Source organism: Phacochoerus africanus, chromosome 2 (assembly GCF_016906955.1).
Source record: "Phacochoerus africanus isolate WHEZ1 chromosome 2, ROS_Pafr_v1, whole genome shotgun sequence".
Lineage (NCBI taxonomy): Eukaryota > Metazoa > Chordata > Mammalia > Artiodactyla > Suidae > Phacochoerus > Phacochoerus africanus.
Window position 1 is genome coordinate 26,233,879 of NC_062545.1, and position 19,715 is coordinate 26,253,593.

The window sequence follows — 19,715 nt, forward strand, 5'->3', positions numbered from 1 at the left end:
TAAATGAAAAAGGCAGATGAAGTGGGCTTAAATAGGTAGAGATCTGTGGTAGGGACGGCCGCAGACAGGACGTGAATCTATCTGGGGAAGAAGCGCTTCCGAGATCAAAATGACCGTTTGTTAATTTCAGTGTGTTCACGCATAAAGTGCTTATTGCGTCCTCTTTAAGACCCAGACACGGTGCTAGGCAGCAGGAATATGCTGATAAATAAAACAGGGTCTTTCTGTCAAAGGGCTGGCAACACAGTAGGGAAGGCGGGGATGTAAACAGTTACGAGTCTGAAGCAGCCAAGGTACAAGGTACAAAAGGTGGAGCCCAGCAGGAAGTGCCCACCTCTGCCGGGGAGGGTCAGGGACCCGCTCCCGGGTTCGGTACACGCATCCAAAAGGAGTGCGGCAATGACCCAGGTACAATTTGAATACCCATTTCAAAGGGCTCGAAACTTAAATACAGTACAGTTGAAAATCAGACCATGATTCCACTTTAGGGATTAAGTGTTTAGCTGATATGGCTCAGATTAAAATGTGTACACGTTGAAGCGCTGAGAAGAAAAGCGTTGGGTGGGAAAAGGACACAAGTAAGGGGAAAACGAGGCTGCGCGGCCGCTGGCCTTAGCTCCCCGCAGCTCCAGGGCAGGGTTAACTCACCCACCCGGTGTAACCCGAGCCCGGCCCCGCCTCCCCCGCGCGCGCCCGGGCCGGCCGGGCAGGTCGGGGCGGCGCGCTCTGAGTCACCGGAATCTAGGTGGGGCCGGCGCCGCGCCCCCGCGGCCAGCCGGGAGTCGCGTCCTCCCGGAGCCGCCTCCCCGCAGCTTCTTCCCTTTTGTCGCGCTCCCCGCGCTCCGGGGCCACTCTCTGCCTGCATCCGAGCCACGCGCGTTCCTCTCCTCCGCGCCACCACCGTCGAGATGCTGCGCTGCGGCCTGGCCTGCGAGCGCTGCAGGTGGATCCTGCCCCTGCTGCTGCTCAGCGCCATTGCCTTCGACATTATCGCGCTGGCCGGCCGCGGCTGGCTGCAGTCAAGCGACCATGTCCAGACATCCTCGCTGTGGTGGAAGTGTTCTCAGGAGGGCGGCGGCAGCGGGTCCTACGAGGAAGGCTGCCAGAGTCTCATGGATTACGGTGAGTGCCGCCGCCTCCGGGAAGTCCTCCGGGCTGCCGCTGGGGAAACGCCAGCGCCCTAGGAGTGCGCGGCCTGCGAAAGCCGCCCCAGGAGAAGGGACTAAACGGAGTCGGGTTCATGGCCGATTCGACAGAAATCTCTTTAGAGTTTAGGTTCATCATCCGACCCGAACAAAATAAAGCCTTGAGTGATCAAGGCTCGACACTGGAAGAAAACAGCCCTTGTTCAAACTACGTTTTTTTCGTAGGATTTGTGGGTACAGAGGAAAAAAAAAAAAGATTTCAGCCATTTGAAAAGAGTTTGAGTAGACGTAATGAACAAAGTATACTTTTCTTGGAGATCTACTGAAATTTCTTCCCATTCAGCCTCCTCTGGTTCTTTTTTCATCATTAAAATTTAAGTATTCAAAACACGTACCTTCCCTAATGTTGCTATAATATTCGTTTAACTTGAACTAAGCTCCTCGTCCTTTGAAAAAGCCTTTTCGGTTAAAGTTTTAGCAGTGATAATTTCAGCAGTTATGCAGTGTTTAACGCCTCAGGGTAGTTCTCATTAGGGAGTGTCTTTTTGGTTGAAACCCGGCCTTGCTGTTTAGAAAACTTTATTGTAATCTGATTTGAAAATCTAAAAAGCAAACGTAGCTTCTACGCCAGCGAAATGAAGCAGAGTTGATAAATTTGATCAAAGTGTTTTATTTTTCCAGCGTGGAGGAAGCCTCAGTGCCTAAGTTGTTAGTAGACGTGGCTGGAGAGGAGCTTGCTCTGGTCTGTGGCCACCTCCTGCTCCCTGGGGGTTGGGAAGAACAGCTTGGGGGTCCATTGTGATTCGCGACGTGTGGGGGTGGCGGGGGGGGGGGAGGTTAAGGAAGAGCCGTAATCGGAAGCTTGAAGCCCCCTACTGCTGAATGGGGCCTTACCACCTGAGTTTAACAGTGTTAAACCGACAAAGAAGGGGACCTTGCTTTCTTCCTTTCTCTGCTAGGACCTTTTGACTTGCCCCTCACCCCCGGAAGTGGCCCAGGGCTTCGAACCAAACTCTATTTCTGGGGCCCAGTACCGGGGGCTTGGTGCTTTATCTTATCCACTGTGGAATTATTTGGAAGTTCGCACAAGGAATTTTACCCCCAAAGGAGGCATGGTCCTCATTAGCAAGTCATAAAGTATAAGGAGTAAATGGAATTCCTACTTTACTTAAAGTCTGTTTTCCCTCTCTTAAAACCCAAACATCATGCATGACAGGGTTTGTGTTACCCCAAGGCTTTTAGGTATTCCTTTGAAATACTGTTTCTATCTTCAGGTTAAAATGCATTGGAGTTCAGTATCTTGTATGGGACTTCATAGGCCTGCTTAAAATAAGTGTGGTTTTAAACAGACTTTGATAATCATATCTCACTGCAAAGACTAATATAGATTCAAAGACTATTTAGCGATCCTCAGCATATGAATTAGGAAGGTTAGTGCCCTGCCGGAGGGGAGAGGGATGCAGGCAGAACCTCCATCAGCACTTTTGCTGGGACATGATCTGGCCTGCAAGGCTCTGGCTGTGACCACAGCCCTCTTGGGAAACACACACAATGCAGTTTCTATTTTTCTTGAGGTGCAGGATGAACTCACCTTCCAAGGGTGTGGCTCTTCCAACCTCAGGCTTGATAGAGTGCTTTGTATATAGAAGGGAGTAGGCAGGTTTTTTTTCTCAGTTTAATTTTTTAATTAGACAGGAGTCTAAAGCCTTAACTTTTTTTTTTAATTGTAAAGAAAACACGGATCCAGCATATAGTTGATGTTTCAGTTTGATATAGAAATTAGTCTTTTCCAAAGTTTGGTTTGCCAGGTAAATCTCCAGGAATCTAGGACTACCTTTCTGATTTTCATAAATGGGTGGTGGCCTTTGCATTGCAATTTAGTTATTCCTGTGACCTTTGCAAAGATAATCAAGTGCGAATAATGTGCTAGACATGGCTTTTGCTCAAGCCCTAGAGTCAGATCGTGAACCTTGCAGTCACTGTCATTAGGTGACCGTGGGAAGAAGGAAATTGCCATGAACTCAGCAGGAGTGGTCCATTCCAGGCTCTTAAAGTCAGAGATGAGGTGGAGTGGTTATTACACTTCTGCTCTGTCTCCTGCCCTGGACTCGTGGCTACTTTTGCCTCTACAGGTGTAGAAATTGTGTGTTCCTACACCATGGAACGATTATCTAGGCGTCTCTGAACTCTTGAGATTTTCAGATAGCTTCAGTTAGGTCTTGCCGAAAACAGTACCTTCACATGAGGTCATACTTTATCTCAGAGCAGTTGACACATACTCCCACGTATATACAAACACAACAAGGAGTAAGGTGGATGACTCTAATTAAAATTATATCTCAATATAGAGAATTAAGTGTATATATCCACTTTTTAAAAACTTCCTCTATGTACTAGAAAATAAACCTTGCGATTTACCATTGTAACTATGAAGAAAGTATACCTTTTGATTACAAAGTGCTCTACTCTCTTTTATTACCTGATATTTATGATATTAATATGTTCATTTTGGTATCAAAGACATAGGTAGTTTACTCCTGGCAGGTACTGGCGATAATGCTCAATAATACCGATATTTTTAATAAAGATAACTAGTTCCTTAGAATTATGTAAAAAGCAGAATGTTATATTCTTCACTGTTGTTAACAGTTTTTTTTTAAAGAATTTCAGATTACCATATCACCTCATTTTTCCTCATCAATGAGCCAAATTATACACTGAATATTTCCTTTTACATAATCGTAACAACTGAATAAATACAAATACTTGTTTGAATTAAAAAAAAAATCATGGTTTCCATTTCTCAAAACAGGAAAAGAAAAATCTACATTTAAACACTAAAATGATCATGCAAATTTCATGTATAAATAAAATGCAAAATTAAATCTGAATCCATGCTCTCACATACCATTTGTGCACTGCCGGCACTTTCTTTTCCAGTTTTAGGAAAGTGTACCTCAAGAGGATATTTTCAGCATCAGGGATGTAGATTTCAAGTCCTAAGCAAGCTCTGACTCAGGGTGGAGACTAATGGAAATAAGTTTGTGGATAAATTACTGGGATAAGAGAGATGAATTTCTGCTCCAGGAAAGACAGTGGGGATCAGAGAGGCGGCCTTGGAGAGCCTTTGCCTTAGATCTCAGCTCACAAGTACAGAGCCTCATTTTTACCGTAGCAGGCACTGAATGTTTTCTTGCATAAAATCAGCCTTGGATACGTCAAAGAATCAGATTATTATATGAAATACTTTTAGATCATCTAGCCCTGTGGTTCTTAAATGCACAGGAAAGGAGAAAGATAAGTACAAAGTTAATAGGTTTACATGAGGCTAAATTCAATTTAAAGGATTTCATTTTGGGATTACGTTCTTGTGGCCTTTTGGGGGGGGCGGGGTGAGGTATTCATATATTCTTATTTTATGAAATTAGGCGTTAGTAGATAGATGAATCTTTGCAGGCATGTGTTCATGTTCTTACACAGTAAAACAAAAAGTTGGCCCCTCTTAACTGATTTTCATAATAAATATATATATATTTTGATTTATAAAATATAGAAGTCTCTGCACCAGTGATCTTGCCCAGTTTACTCCACATTTGCTGTGCTTAGCAGTAACCACAGGAGAGCCTCAGATCCTTTTTTTAGTGACATCACTTGTCTTTTCTCCCTGTAAAGGGGCACAGACTCCTAGGCCATTAGAATTAGGAGGGCTTAGAGCACACCCACTCAAGCTTTCTCCAAAGCCGACCCATCAACATCACCCATGACTGATCTAAGCTTCTTTGTTTTTTTTCGTTTTTTTTTTTTTTTTGCTTTTTAGGGCTGCACCTGGGGCATATGGAGGTTCCCAGGCTAAGGGTCAAATTGGAGCTACAACTGCCAGCCACAGCCACAGCCACAGCCATGTAGGATCCGAGGCACGTCTGTGACCTATACCACAGCTCACCACAATGCCCAATCCTTAACGCACTGAGTGAGGTCAGGGATTGAACCTGCAATCTCATGGTTCCTAGTAGGATTTGTTTCTGCTCTGCCACGACGACAGGAACTCCTAAGCTTCTAATCTTTGTTCAGCAACTTAAATTTGTTCTCTTTATGATGCTGTTTTTTTAAAAGTACCAACATCAAATGCTGTCACTGACATGGAGTCTGAAAAAAGGACACAATGGAATTCTTTGCAGAACAGATACTGACTCACAGACTTTGAAAAGCTTATGGTTTCCACAGGAAACAGTTTCGGGGGTGGTGGGATGCACTGGGGTTGTGGGATGGAAATCCTATAAAATTGGACCGGGATGATCATTGTACAACTATAAATGTAATAAATTCATTGAGTAATAAAAAATAAATAAATAAAAGTACCTCTCTGACACGGCAGGGCTGAAAAGTACTTCTTTGTAAATTCGTCTTTCCAGCCTTCCTCCAGGGGGCAGACTTTCAAACATTTGAGGGTCGATTCCCGATTTGATGCTGGTTATGTTGTCTGAGTTGACATACAATTCCCTGTACTTCCGCATCTTCCTGTGTAGCCTGGTTTCCCCACTCGGACTTTACAAGACCATAAAGGGGTAGAACATCATTGTTCTGTAAAAACCAAGGGGAAGGAGTTATCATCTGGCTCAGTTTCAGGAGAAAATGTAGAGCATGTGAAGAATCTCACACCTACTGTGGCATCTCTCCCCAGCGACCCTGCCGTCCTTCTCCCTTTACGCCCATCTTTGCCTGCCTTCCAAAAGTTCTGCAGAGTTGCTTCTAACTATGTCCGATTTTTTTTGGAGGCCTGTCACGAGTCATCCTCTAGATACTTGCTACAAATGTGTCGTGGACCAGCAGCATGAGCGTTATCTGGGAAGGTCCTGGACACTCAGTGTCCAGGGCCCCACCTACTGAGTTGGAATCTGTATTTTAACAAGGTCACCACCGGGTGATTCATAAGCACATTTATGTTTCAGAAGCTCTAGCCTATATTGTAGCAGGTCACTTCCTCATTGAATATGCAACAGTCTTTTTGAATATATCATCCACCCATGCTTACGTTTATTTGTAGATAGCATCTTTTTTAAAAAATTTTTCCAATTATGGGCTTATCCAGTTTTCAGTTCTGCTTGCGGATGACATAAGAATGCTATAGATACTATAGGAAGAAATCTGACACAATCTCAGAATCACTAGGTGGGCTTTCTGTATTGTTAATAGATGAGTCCTTTGTTCTGGGAAGGGACCGTACTTTTAGTTGGGTGACAGTTTGGTGTCTGCAGGGCACTGAGTAAGGGGCTGAGCCACAGACTGTTTTGGTTAATGCTTGGTACCCACGTGTAAAACTGTTGAAGAATGCAGCAAGTCCATTAAAAGAAATACTAATTTGGGGTGAAAGATTACAGTCTCCAAAATATCATCCACAATATTAGTCATGATCTTCCTATCTTAAAATAAAAGTTTTTTTTTTCTTTTTACAAGCTTAAGTTTGATTTATGGTTTCTAGCTTGATATTCCAGGTATTTATTTATTTTTACCCTTTTTTCCTATCAGTTGATCTTACTGATCTTTCTTAGCTATATTTGCCTTGTAACTTTGGGTTTTTGTATGTAATCTCTGGAAAAAAAAGTTAGAGTGTTCTTCCTCGTACAGAAAACTTAAAAAAATGTTTCCTAGGAAAAACTCAGAGTTTCATTAGTGGCCAGTGAATGGCTTCCGTGTTGCTGATGTAATGTTGAATCTTTGCAAGTGATGGTAAAATAAGATAAGCCTTTCTTCATCTAAATGGATCTTTAATGAATCTTATTTAAAAGTGGATTTATAATGTTGCTGGTTTCTTTGATAACATCGATTTCTCCATGTGGTACTTAGAAAATAAACTTATGACAGAATACATTTTATATATATATATAATTATAGAATACATTATATATATATAATTATAAAAAATATATATATGCAAGACATCAAATTTAGCTTCCCTTAAGGAAACAAAAAGACAAAACATTCCTATGTAGAAACTTGGTTTATCTGGAGTATAGCATGCTTTTGTGGTTTAATTCAGAGAAAGGTAATTGACAATGAGAAGCTTCCCCCACTCCCCTATACACACACACTCACCACACACACATTCTGCTCCTTTGAATTTAATGATTATATTTAATTGAATTTAATGATTGGCAGTAGCATGAAAAAAATCTTTAGAATTGAGACTACAGTTGACAGTGTGTCACATATTGAAAGTTACATGCTTGTTTTTTGACAATGCTATGGCTGTTTTTATAAGGAGATCAGTCATCTTAGTTCTTACATTTTAGTATGGATGTAAGAAATACCAGTAAAATAAAGATTAGGAAAGGCCATAGAAGTTAGTGTTAAAATATTAATGAAGGACAGATGGAATAGGTGAAGATGGACTGTCTCTTTGAAGAACTGAGGATCATCTGTTGAATCATGAAAGAAAGAACTTTAGGGTAAGTTTTAGAAATTTATGTTTTTCCATTGGGCTTGGTAAGTAGGGTCTAATTTAGAACAAATATAATATAAAAATATAGGCAGTTCCCAAAGGGTTGGATAAATTTGTAGATATAGACTCATCCTGGGTAATTAAGGGAGACCAAAGGTACTTAGCATATAGGCTTAATTTTTCAAAATGTATGTCATGGAGAAATACCATGTTGTAAGTCTCCCTGGCTGTTGGGCTCCATCTCAGGCAGAATATTAAGCTGGGAGGACCCTGTTCAGACCTGGTAGAATCCATCTCATCATCTTACAACAAAGTAGTCATTGCCATGTGACAAATGTTATCCATCAGTCAGAACCTTCAAAACCATGTCAAGGTTTCTCTCTTAAATGATAGTTAAATGATTCAATTTGGGTGTTTCCATGCTGCAAGGAACAGGTTTAACATGTTCTACTTACAAGGCACCCTTTCTCCAGACAAAGTGTTGCTTAATTTTGATTTCCTTTAGACTCAGCATTTTAAATAAGCAAGATACTGATTAAGTTGATTTAACATAGCATAGGACAAGTTCTTTAAATGATCTTTTTTCATTTACATACTTCTGTTGGTTTTAGGTTAGATGAATTGGCTTTTTTTTTTTTTTTTTCCCCCAGCCATGCCCACAGCATGTGGAAGCTCCCAGGCCAGGGATTGATCCCATGCCACAGCAGCTACCCAAGATGCTATAGTGGCAGCTCTGGATCCTTAACCCACTTGGGCACAAGAGAACTCTGGCTTACTATTTCATTCAATTCCTTTCAAGTACTTGAAACTAAGTGTAAATTACACCTCAGCTGTAATGTCAGAGGAAATGGTAGTAGCACTGATCTAACTTTGTATTAATCTTCCTCAAATAAACAGGTAAAAGGATTGATACCACTCTTTATGGCAACATCATACATAATTCATTCAGCTATACTTTTAAAACCTTAATCTGTGATTGACAGATTTTGATTACAAATATGCTCCTTCTTAGGATGGTTTTCCTGTTTTTATCGAAAACTCACATTCTGCTATACAATTGATTTTCATTATGTTTGCATTCCTCTGCATGCTTATACAGCTATATTGCCTTTTCATTGAAGAGTTTCAAACCTGTGAACTCAAAAAAAATCAATGTCTGCTTATTTGAATTTAATGATTTTATATTTAATTGAATCTAACGATCAGCAGTAGCCATAAAAACCTATAGACTATAGTGATGGTGGATCGCATACTGAAAAGCATATTCTTCTTTTTGGCAATGCTGCATCTGTTTTTCATCTTTTTTTTTCTTTTTGCCTTTTTTCTAGGGCCACTCCCACAGCATATAGAGGTTCCCAGGTTAGGGGTCTAATAGGAGTTGTAGCCACCGGACTACACCAGAGCCACAGCAACGCGGGATCCAAGCTGCGTCTGCGACCTACACCACAGCTCATGGCAACGCCAGATCCTTAACCCACTGAGCAAGGCCAGGGATCGAACCCCAAACCTCATGGTTCCTAGTCGGATTCATTAACCACTGTGCCACGACGGGAACTCCATTCATTTATTTTTATAAAGGGATTAATCATCTATCTTAGTAGTTCTCAAACTTTAGTATAAATGTAAGAAATACTAGTAAAAGGCAGATTCCTGGGCATTACTTTTCCAGCTCGGATTCAACATGTCTGGAGTGATGCGTAAGAATCTGTATTTTTTATAAGCATCACTGATGACTTTGAGCCAGTGGTCTGTGGGCTAGACTTTGAGATGGTCTGATTAATTAATGTTTTTTCCAATGCATGGTCTTCTTCGAAAAGTTACCTTACTCAAAGAATAAGGCGAAAGTGAGAAAAGGGACTTAGTTTCCTATGTTGGCTCTATCTATGTCTATTTTAAAAGAAACATTTCTATTTTACCTTGGTCCTAAAATCTCACTGATCTCACAGGAAGAGCAAGGCTTGGAGGAAAGTAATACAAATTATAAATATAAAACCAGGTCCACTCATGGCCTGTCACACCCCCATCCTGACCAGTGCCAATAAAGGGTAATTTGTATAAAAACATAAGATTTGAGCAGGTTAAAAAAAAACAAAACTGGGAGTTCCCGTCGTGGCGCAGTGGTTAACGAATCCGCCTAAGGAACCATGAGGTTGTGGGTTTGATCCCTGGCCTTGCTCAGTGGGTTAAGGATCTGGCGTTGCCGTGAGCTGTGGTGTAGGTCTCAGACGCGGCTCGGATCCCGCGTTGCTGTGGCTCTGGTGTAGGCCAGTGGCTACAGCTCCGATTTGACCCCTAGCCTGGGAACCTCCATATGCCGCGGGAGCGGCCCAAAGAAATAGCAAAAAGACAAAAAAAAAAAAAAACAAACAAAACTGAGCATGTTTCTTCTTAATTGACCTGTATGCCCCTGTCATTCATAAATCTAGAAGAAAATGTGGAAGGAGGATGGGGGCTGGAGAAGGGAACAGGGGCACTGGGTTAAGTTTGTCTCTAATAGTTGAAGCTGTAACTATGCAGTGGAGAACTGAGTGACAGTGTAAAACCTTGCGAGCGTGGAATAAAATGAAAACTTGAGGTGCTGGAGAAAGGCATAGCCATACATGAGAACGTTTTTGAACACTGAGAGCTGGAGAATTAATAGCTCTGTAACTTTTCATGCGAGCGTTCTCATCCTCATAATAATCTTGAAATAAGGCATGTTAGCCTTGGTTAAGGCTGACGTGTGCAGCCTGACAGTGGCTGATAGGTGGTCGAAGCAGGGTATGAACCAGGTCCAGCTGGCTCCCAAGCCCTTGTTCTTTCTGCTGGCCCTTGTCTTTGTGTAACATTGACCAGTCCAAGAACCAAAAATTAAGCAAGGATGTGTTTGCCAGCTGAGCTGTGTCAGAGGAGGGTTAAAACCATCTCTAACACAACTCTGCTTTTCAAATGCAATCAAGAGAATTGGTTAGGAGTGCCTGTTCATCCATTAAGGAATGAGTGGATAAGTATAACGTGGGCTGTCCATACAAGAGGATAATTATTGGTCATAAAAAGCAATGAAGTCCTAATCCATGCTGCTACGACATGGGTGAACCTTGAAACATGCGAAGTGAAAGCATAAGACAGTCACAAGGGCCACATTGTATATAAATAATTCCGTGTATATGAAATGTCCAGAAAAAACAAATTTACAGAGACAGAAAGTAGATTAGTGGTTGCTGGAAGCTGAAGGAAGGAGGTGACTGTTAGTGGTCATGGGTTTTTTTGGGGGGAATGCTGAAAATTTTGGTATTGTAAGTGGTGATGGTTATACAACCTTGTGACTATAGTGAAAACTAGCGAACTGTGTGCTTTAAATGAATGCATTTTCTAGTATTAATATGTCTTTAAAAAAAGTCACGTTCTAGATTCAGACAGGCTGGAAGTCATATCAGCTTGCCAGCTATGTACCTCTGGGCAGGTTATTTGAACTCTCAAAGCCCTAGTATCACTTCACTTCTAAAATAGAACTGACAACAGAATATGAACCTTAAAAAGTTATTGTGAGGATTCAGGGAGCTAAGGCTTGGAAGGTTCTTAGCCCCGCACCTGTCTGAGAGCGATTACTCCATGCGTGTCAATTACTGCCTTGGAGAGGTTGGTGGGAAGAGATTTTACAAATCAGTGCAGGTTGAACAATTAGAATTATTGGCTGGAATCCTTCGCTTGGGAGTCACGGCTCTTCTGTTCCCCACGGGCAGAGCAGCGTGACCCAGAGCTGGAGCTACCCTTAGAGATCTTCAAACCTGGAACTCAGTTCCCACTTCATCCTGATTGTTTTTAGGTCTTGTGTCAGTAATTGAGAAATCTTTTTTTCCTTTTTATGGCTGCACGTGCGTCATTTGGAAGTTCCTGGGCTGGGGTGAAAGGTGCCATCTTGTGGCAATGCTGGATCCTTAACCCACTGAGACAAGCCAGGGAGTGAACCCACATCATCATGGTGACAACATTGTGTCCTTAACCTGCGGAGCCACAGTGGGAACTCTAGTTTAATGAGATTTAACTTTCATTTGGCAAATATAAACATTTTCCCCCAAGCTGAGGAGATAAGGCATTACTTTCTATCAGTATAATAATGTCCTACCCTGGAATTCCCTCGTGGCTCAGTGGTTCACGAATCTGACTAGCAACCATGAGGTTGCAGGTTTGGTCCCTGGCCTTGCTCAGTGGATTAAGGATCCGGCGTTGCTGTGAGCTGTGGTGTGGGTCACAGATGTGGCTCGGATCCTGCGTTGCTGTGGCTGTCGTGTAGGCTGGTGGCTACAGCTCCAACTAGACCCCTTGCCTGGGAACCTCCATATGCCATGGGTACGGCCCTAGAAAAGACAAAAAGACAAAAAAAAAATCCTACCTATGAATTGTTTATTCTTCCCTTAAAATATGTAGATGCTTTAAGTCTTAAGTATCATCAAAAGAAAAACTGTCCTTCCACCCAAATATTAGTAAAAAGGAAAGAAACTTCTATTGAAGCTTTGATAAGTTGTTTTTAAAGTTGGCATGTCTGTCTTATTTTAATTGCTGTTTCTTTTTCCTTGCAGCCTGGGGAAGAGCAGCCGCTGCCATGCTCTTCTGTGGCTTTATCATCCTGGTGATCTGTTTCATCCTCTCCTTCTTTGCCCTCTGTGGACCCCAAATGCTTGTTTTCCTGCGAGTGATCGGAGGCCTCCTGGCCCTGGCTGGTAAGACTGTGTGTCTGCAGTTCTTTTGTTTGTTTGTTTGTTTCCTGTGATATGCAGAGGTTTGATGTGAGATCTCCGTTCTCAGACCAGGGATTGAACCCAGCTGTAGCAGTGAAAGTGCCAAATCGTAGCCACTAGACCACCAGGACACTCCCAGCGATTCTTTATTCCTATCTGCAGTAGACATCACATGGTCATGTCCAATCCACAAAGAAGATCCCGGGCAATACCGTTCCTGATCTGTTCTCAGAAAATGTGTTCCCAAAGGCAGAAGTAAGAGAGGAGAGATGTGTTTTAAGATCTGGATCCCTTTCCTCCTTTGCCTCAGGTAGTGTTGGAGACCCCCCCCCATCCAAGTGAGGAAGGTTATCAGTCTACCTGCTGCTGTCTCTCATAGATGACCCCATGTCCATGACACTCCTGCCCCAAGAGACCAGGGCTGTGTCAGCCCTGGAAATGCAGTGTCTCTGTAGTGGTCCCAGGCTGATCTCACATGAGCCTCATGCTGAGGACACTGGAATGTCCCCAAACCGGTCCACCTGTTGAAGAAGTTTTGCAGTCTTATGACTGTACATTTAAACATGTCTCTTGATTAAAAAATAGTTTACTCAAGTGTTCCTTATGTTTCAAAGTTTGCTTTTAGAATAATATTTTATTTCATTTTATTTATTTATTTATTTATTTATTTATTTATTTATTTATTTATTTATATTTTTGTCTTTTTTGGGCTGCACCTGCAGCTTGTGGAGGTTCCCAGACTAGGGATCCAATTGGAGCTGTAGCCGCTGGCCTCCGCCAGAGCCACAGCAACGCGGGATCTGAGCCACGTCTGCGACCTACACCACAGCTCGTGGCAATGCCAGATCCCCAACCCACTGAGCGAGGCCAGGGATCGAACCTGCAACCTCATGTTCCTAGTTGGATTCGTTTCTGCTGCGCCACGATGGGAACTCCTGGAATAATATTTTAAAATCAGAAATGCCTAGGAATCACAAAACATATGAAGAATGTTGTTGAATCCCATCTCCATTTTTATTTGGTGTTTTGTAGTTCAAATTTATCAGATCTTATCAAAGAAATAATTTGATATAGCTTCCTATCATGTCTTAGAAGATGAGGTGGATGCCTATATAAATCACTACTAGGATATTAAAACATTCATTGAAAAATCCTTGTAAATATCATAGGACCCATCAGTTTCACTTCCAGATATATATACACAGAACTAAAAGCAGGGATTTGAGCAGATATTTGTATACCATGTTCGTAGCAGCATTATTCACAACAGCCGAAAGGAGGAAACAACCTGTCTTCATCGACAGACAAATAGCTAAATAAAATGTAGTGTACACATACAATGGAATATTATTCAGCCATAAAAAGGAGTGAAGTTTTAACATATCCTACAACATGGATGGACCCTGAAAACATTATGCTGAGATAAGGCGGTCACAAAAGGACAAGCATTTTATGATCATACAATCATACTATCTTATGAAGTACCCGGAATAAGCAAATTCACAGGGACAGAAAGTATATTAGAGGTTACCAGTGGCCGAGGGGAGGGGGTAATGTAATGGATACATATTACAGATGTTGATAAAGTTTTAGGTATAGATAGTGGTGATGGTTACACAGCTAATGCCACTGAATTATACCCTTAGCAAGTGGTTAAAATGATAAATACTGTGTTGCCACAGTTAAAACAAAAATCCTAGTGAGACTTTTGACCACCTTGGCATTAAAATATTAAGATCTAGTGATTGCCATCTATAACTGAAAGGGTTGCAGGAGTTGTTATAAAGAAAAGTCATTCTGGAGTTCCTGTCGTGGCGCAGTGGTTAACGAATCCGACTAGGAACCATGAGGTTGCGGGTTCGGTCCCTGCCCTTGCTCAGTGGGTTAACGATCCGGCGTTGCCGTGAGCTGGGGTGTAGGTTGCAGACACGGCTCAGATCCCGAGTTGCTGTGGCTTTGGCGTAGGCCGGTGGCTACAGCTCCGATTCAAGCCCTAGCCTGGGAACCTCCATATGCCGCGGGAGCGGCCCAAGAAATAGCAACAACAACAACAACAACAATAACAACAACAACAAAAAGACAAAAAAAAAAAGAAAAAAGAAAAGTCATTCTGGTGAGTTTCCATAGATAAACAGCTGAATAGTCCTGCTTGATCCTGGGTTCTCATTTTATAATTTAATTCTCCTCTTCTCCTTCAGAGTTTGACAAATAGAATGGTCAGTGTTTAATGGAAACATAAAAAGCCTAGAAATCTCAATACATTTTTAGGGGTAATGATGTTGAATAAGGCCTACCTGGTTTATAAGGTACAATTCACAATGATGATTTTTAATTTGATGTGTATATATTATTGGGTTAACATCAGAAAAATTGAGCACTGATACATTTTAGATTTTATAGAAATTGATCCAAACCATTATAAGAACTTCATGTGGGATGAACCCAAATGGGTAAATAACAAATACTTTTACTAGGCATATGAGAGAAGGGTTACTTTCGTGTCTTACACAGTAATTTGCAGTAAATGACGAACTTAGCTAGTCAGAGTTTGTCATTTAAAGTAGATAAGAAGCAGACAAATATTTAAGATCTGCACTGAGACTTCCCTTCATTTATTGTCAAAGAACATTTCTTTTTGGCTGTGCCCAGAGCATGTGGGAAGTTCCCAGGCCAGGGGCTGAACCTGCGCCACAGCATGACCCATGCCCCTGCAGTGATAATGCTGGATCCTTAACCTGCTATGCCACAGGGGAACTTTTTTTTTTTTTTTTTTTAAAAGAACATTTTAAGTTGGGAAATAGCAGCAGCACATCAAGATGTGGAAACATCAAAAAACCTTTCTAGCTATTAAAAAAGGGAAAAAGGAAACAAAACTAGTTTAGGGTATGTTTGTGGAGCTGGTAGAAAAAAAGTTATGGTGAAAAAAAAAGAGGCAGTGAGGGCTAAACACTCCCTGACATATCCTGGGAGCATAGCTAGCTGGCCCCTTTTTGCCAAGAGTAGCATCTGAGTGTCACAGAGCTAAAATACGATTGTACTCTTAAGTCATGGCCATTTGCACATGAAATACTATGTACAAAAATGCATAACATAGCATAGCATATGTAAACTCACTAGAGCGTTATAGAATTATGCATGTTCATTGAAAAAGACTACAAAGTGGATTTATAAAAGCTCCTTTTACTTTTAAGCAACATGAACTCTTAATGATCAGTCATTAATATTAATATAATTAATATTATATTAATGATTAATCATTGTAATAATGTGACTCATTTCAAAGAGTTCAGAAATCTTTTGGACATATGCTTTCTTCCCATATCTTCCCTTTCACTTTTTCAAAGTGATTACTCCCCTCTTTTACTTCCATATCCCCAGCCTGGAATGCTCTCCCCACCCCACCCTCCATCTCTGCCTTTCTGTTTATTCTTCAGACTCCCTCATCCTTTGAAAGCTTCTGGTGATTCTCCCATTGGTTGTTTGCATCACAGGTTCACTGTTTCCTTTCTTCATTCATTTACTGAATGAATATTCCAATGGTGTGTTGTTGAATGTCAATATGGCATCCTACATCTGTGTCTGTGTGTGCACGCACGTTGAAAATATCATCTTCTGTCTCTGGCACAGGAAATGCAAAGATGAAAAAGTAGGCTCTTCTCTGTCCTCTTGCTTTCCATCGCACCTCACAATTTGGCATCCTTTCTGTTAGTACGTATATAATGCTTACCCAGTTGCTGTGGAGTGATGTCCTAATTTTCTGTATTTCATGTATTTAGTATTCTGCTCAGTGCCAGGTATCTCTGACACACACTATTCAGTAATCTCTTTTGGCTCATGATTAACTAGATTCCCCCAGCCCCTTTGATCAGCATTATTTAGGTGGATTTAACACTCATTTTAAGGCAAAAATGTTGTGAGAGGGGAAGTTAATCTCTTTTTACCATGCATGCATTCATACTTTGGGACTGTTCTTTCTTCCCTTTAGCTGTGTTCCAGATCATCTCCTTGGTAATTTACCCTGTGAAGTACACCCAGACCTTCAACCTTCATGCCAACACTGCTGTCACTTACATCTATAACTGGGCCTATGGCTTCGGGTGGGCGGCCACAATTATCCTGATCGGCTGTGCCTTCTTCTTCTGTTGCCTCCCCAACTACGAAGATGACCTCCTGGGCAACGCCAAGCCCCGGTACTTCTACACATCTGCCTAAAGTGGGAAAGGAGCAGAAGAAAATTGCTGCTGCCCAGATGGAGTCCAGAGAAAAAAACTGTTTTCCCCACAACACCTTGAATACCTATTGGGGGGCACTGTTCATGTTATTAAACTAGAGTCAAAATGCTAAAATAATATTTCTTAAATGGTGTTATAGTTTCATATTCATCTTTTATATATGTTTTGTAGTGATAAACAAGACTTACTTTGAACTAATGACCTAGTGACTAACATGCCAGCGTTTCCTTATATCTACCCATACCATGTATAATGCATTTGTAAAAGAATATGAGTATGAAATGTACCATATAATTTATAAGGTAAAAATGAGAAGGCTTCCAAAGATTTAAGTAACCTGATCAGGTTTCTGTTTTTCTCAGATGGAATGGACTGGGTCTATTCAGGACTAAGGAGAAGAGGGCAATATTGGTTAAAAAAAAAAAAAAAATTTCAGTGACCAAATATTCTGAAAGAAATACAAAAAATAAATATTTTTTCAAGCCTTCAGTTCTTTAAAGAAGCAAAATCATTTCCTAAATGCATATCATTTGTGCAAATTTCCAAATCACATTGTGAATAATTGGTTTGGGGCTAAGCTTCCCGTGAACTTGATTGACATCTAGGAAAGTATACTTTCTTGGCCCAAGCCTGTTGCAGTAGTAACGGCCTCCTTAAGTCATGAAATCTTAAGGTGAAATGTTCTCCTTTAAAGTGGTTTGTAGGGTTGGGGTGTGGTAAAATGCTCTAGTAGTAATTCTGTGCTGTTCGTTGTCTATATGCTCTAGACCAGAGTAGATTGGATTGAAAGATGGACTGGTCTCAGTCATCACGCCTGATGCTATGACTAGCTTGTTCAGAACAGCATTAGGAGGGCCATTCCTGTCATAAAAGTAACACTAAAAAGCCTAAAGGGAAGAAATGGCTTGAATTTTTCATTGTAGGCTTGACCAGCTCTAATCATATAGACACAGCTTCTGATAGATTGCAACTGTAAGCAAAAACTTAAATATAGTCAAAAACCTGGTTTTCCTTGAGAAACAGAGTAAAAATGTCTTATGTAAAACATGCAACAGGAGAATTCAGGGAGGTGGGATTTCTCTGAATGGCAAATATGATATATCACATGGATTGTTGTTATTATTTTTTTACTATTTGTACTTACACAGTGAAAACCAATTCATTTTATACATCAAATTATTATTTTGTAAGTTGTAAAAATAAGCAGTTGCAGTTTTCTTTATGAATTTTTTCCCAATAAACCAGGTGTTTTAATCTTGTTTCCAGTTTGCAGTTTTTTGGTTTTAATTTTTTCTTTCCCCCCAAATCTGGGGAAGGGGAATTTTAAAAACATGTTTTGAGTGGAGTAGTAAGAATATTGGATAAAATGAAAAATTGCTTTTTCTTAGTTTTAAGGGTCTTGTTGATTTTAGGTGAGCATTAAAAAAAAAAATTGTTGCATGAACTTTAATGGATTCTAGTAGTCAATTCCTTGAATTTCTTCCTCCAAGACCACTGCCAGGGACACAGGCATCAAATGGTATTTATCCAGTGCTGCCACCAGCGGGAACGGACTCAGAGCTTTCTGGTAGGTCCAGATGCCAGGGACCACTAGTGTGGTTTAGCCGGCGGTTCCTCCTTCTCCTGTCTTCAATGACACAACTTCCTGCTTGAGAGGGCATCTTCTTCCATTCAGGTCATGGGGCCACAAGCAGTTTCTTTACTTCTTTTCCTCTTGTCTATCCTTCATCTTCCAGTTGATAGTTTTTTTTTCCACCCACCATGGCTCATAGGCTAATTTCACTCTGTTGTATATACATGTGAAGAGAATGAGGAAATTTCTCTTAGTGCTTCTGTTGGCCAGTTGGTCCTTGGCTGTGACTTTTTCTTCTATGCTTTTCAAAATTTGAGGTGAATGTTTCTCATCATAAATCCACAAGCATCTTGCCTAGGTGATTATTTACACCAAAATTTTAAAAAAAAAATCTTTGGATTTGAAGTGATCATTAGTAATGTTGAAATCTTCTAAAATAATAGCGCAGCTAATTCAAGAAGATAGTGGATATGTAGAGATTCAGTAACTGGGGCTTCCCATTAGACATGACAATGACTCTCAGATACAGCAATCTTGTCTTTGGATGTTCTCCTGTCCTACTTTCTTCTTCTTCTCAATAATAACACACTAGATCCTAATGATACACATTTAGGAAAAGTACACATTTCCTGGACCCAATCTTCTGTATCAACAGAAGCATTTCACCTAAAGTGTTTGTGACAAACACACACAACGCAGCATGAGTTTGGTTAAAATGTTCTGCTTCTTTCAGCCCTGTTCTGGCTTAGAGCTCCTCATTCCTTGTTAGTTCACATTCATTTGCACAGGAACCTTTACGTCATAAACAGAGCGGGAGAATTCCAGGGAATGCTGGAGAGTCATGGAGAATTTGACTGAGATGCCATATGAAGACTAACAATGTATCGCATGCAATTTCCCAAGATAAAGCTGAGGAGGTTTCTGACTCTGTAATTATATTGCGTCCCTATGCTTTAAACAAGCAGTTCTAAGTTCCCAAACAATTACATGGTCACACTATAAGCAGTCAGATACACCCAGTGCCATTTACTGTTGAATGTCACAAAGAGGTAACATGCCAAGGACTTTCAGTTGTCCCACAGGTAACTATGAAGTATAATTACTTTTCTTCAAAACCAGACTGTAGGACTGACAACATTTGATAGGTTCTCCTTCCTTAAGGGAATGAAAACCATGGAAAAATATAGTCCTAATAATGTAGGTTGATTTTTTGCTACAAATTCCTGCTGACAGTCCTGTTAATACAATAAGCACAAATGCTGAATTGACTTGTTTTATTTCCTAGAAATATCCCGAAAGTGTACATGGCTGCACCCGTGACACATGGGCATTCCCTAGGCCAGGGATTGAATCTGAGCTGCAGCGGTGACCTATATCACAGTCATGGCATCCCCATATCCTTTAACCCACTAAGCTGGGCTGGGGATTGAACCCATGCCTCTGCAGCAATCTGAGCCTCTTCAGTTGGATTCTTAACCCACTGCGCCCCAGTGGGAACTCCCAAAAAGAGCATATTTGAGTCTCATCCCATCGTTGGCTCTTATTAGCTATGCAGGAGTTTATAGCTTGGGGGGTTTATCATCCCATGTGTCTCACAACCTCATCTGT

General features: G+C 41.1%; 1 protein-coding gene across 1 annotated transcript; it reads left to right on the top strand.

Moving 5' to 3' along the window:
* Positions 1 to 735: 735 nt before the first annotated feature.
* On the top strand, positions 736 to 17,793 carry PERP (p53 apoptosis effector related to PMP22). The gene is made up of 3 exons (XM_047770103.1): positions 736 to 1,122; positions 12,144 to 12,284; positions 16,288 to 17,793. Exons 1-3 carry the CDS (start codon positions 909 to 911, stop codon positions 16,512 to 16,514), a joined length of 582 nt encoding a protein of 193 aa, XP_047626059.1. The 5' UTR covers positions 736 to 908; the 3' UTR covers positions 16,515 to 17,793.
* Positions 17,794 to 19,715: the final 1,922 nt, after the last annotated feature.

What these genes read in the sequence shown, in the direction of transcription:
- PERP (XM_047770103.1), top strand. Translation starts at nt 909, where the DNA reads ATGCTGCGCTGCGGCCTGGCCTGCGAGCGCTGCAGGTGGATCCTGCCC. An exon ending in CCAGAGTCTCATGGATTACG is followed by an intron (nt 1,123 to 12,143) that starts GTGAGTGCCGCC and finishes TTTTCCTTGCAG; the next exon opens with CCTGGGGAAGAGCAGCCGCT. An exon ending in AGGCCTCCTGGCCCTGGCTG is followed by an intron (nt 12,285 to 16,287) that starts GTAAGACTGTGT and finishes TCTTCCCTTTAG; the next exon opens with CTGTGTTCCAGATCATCTCC.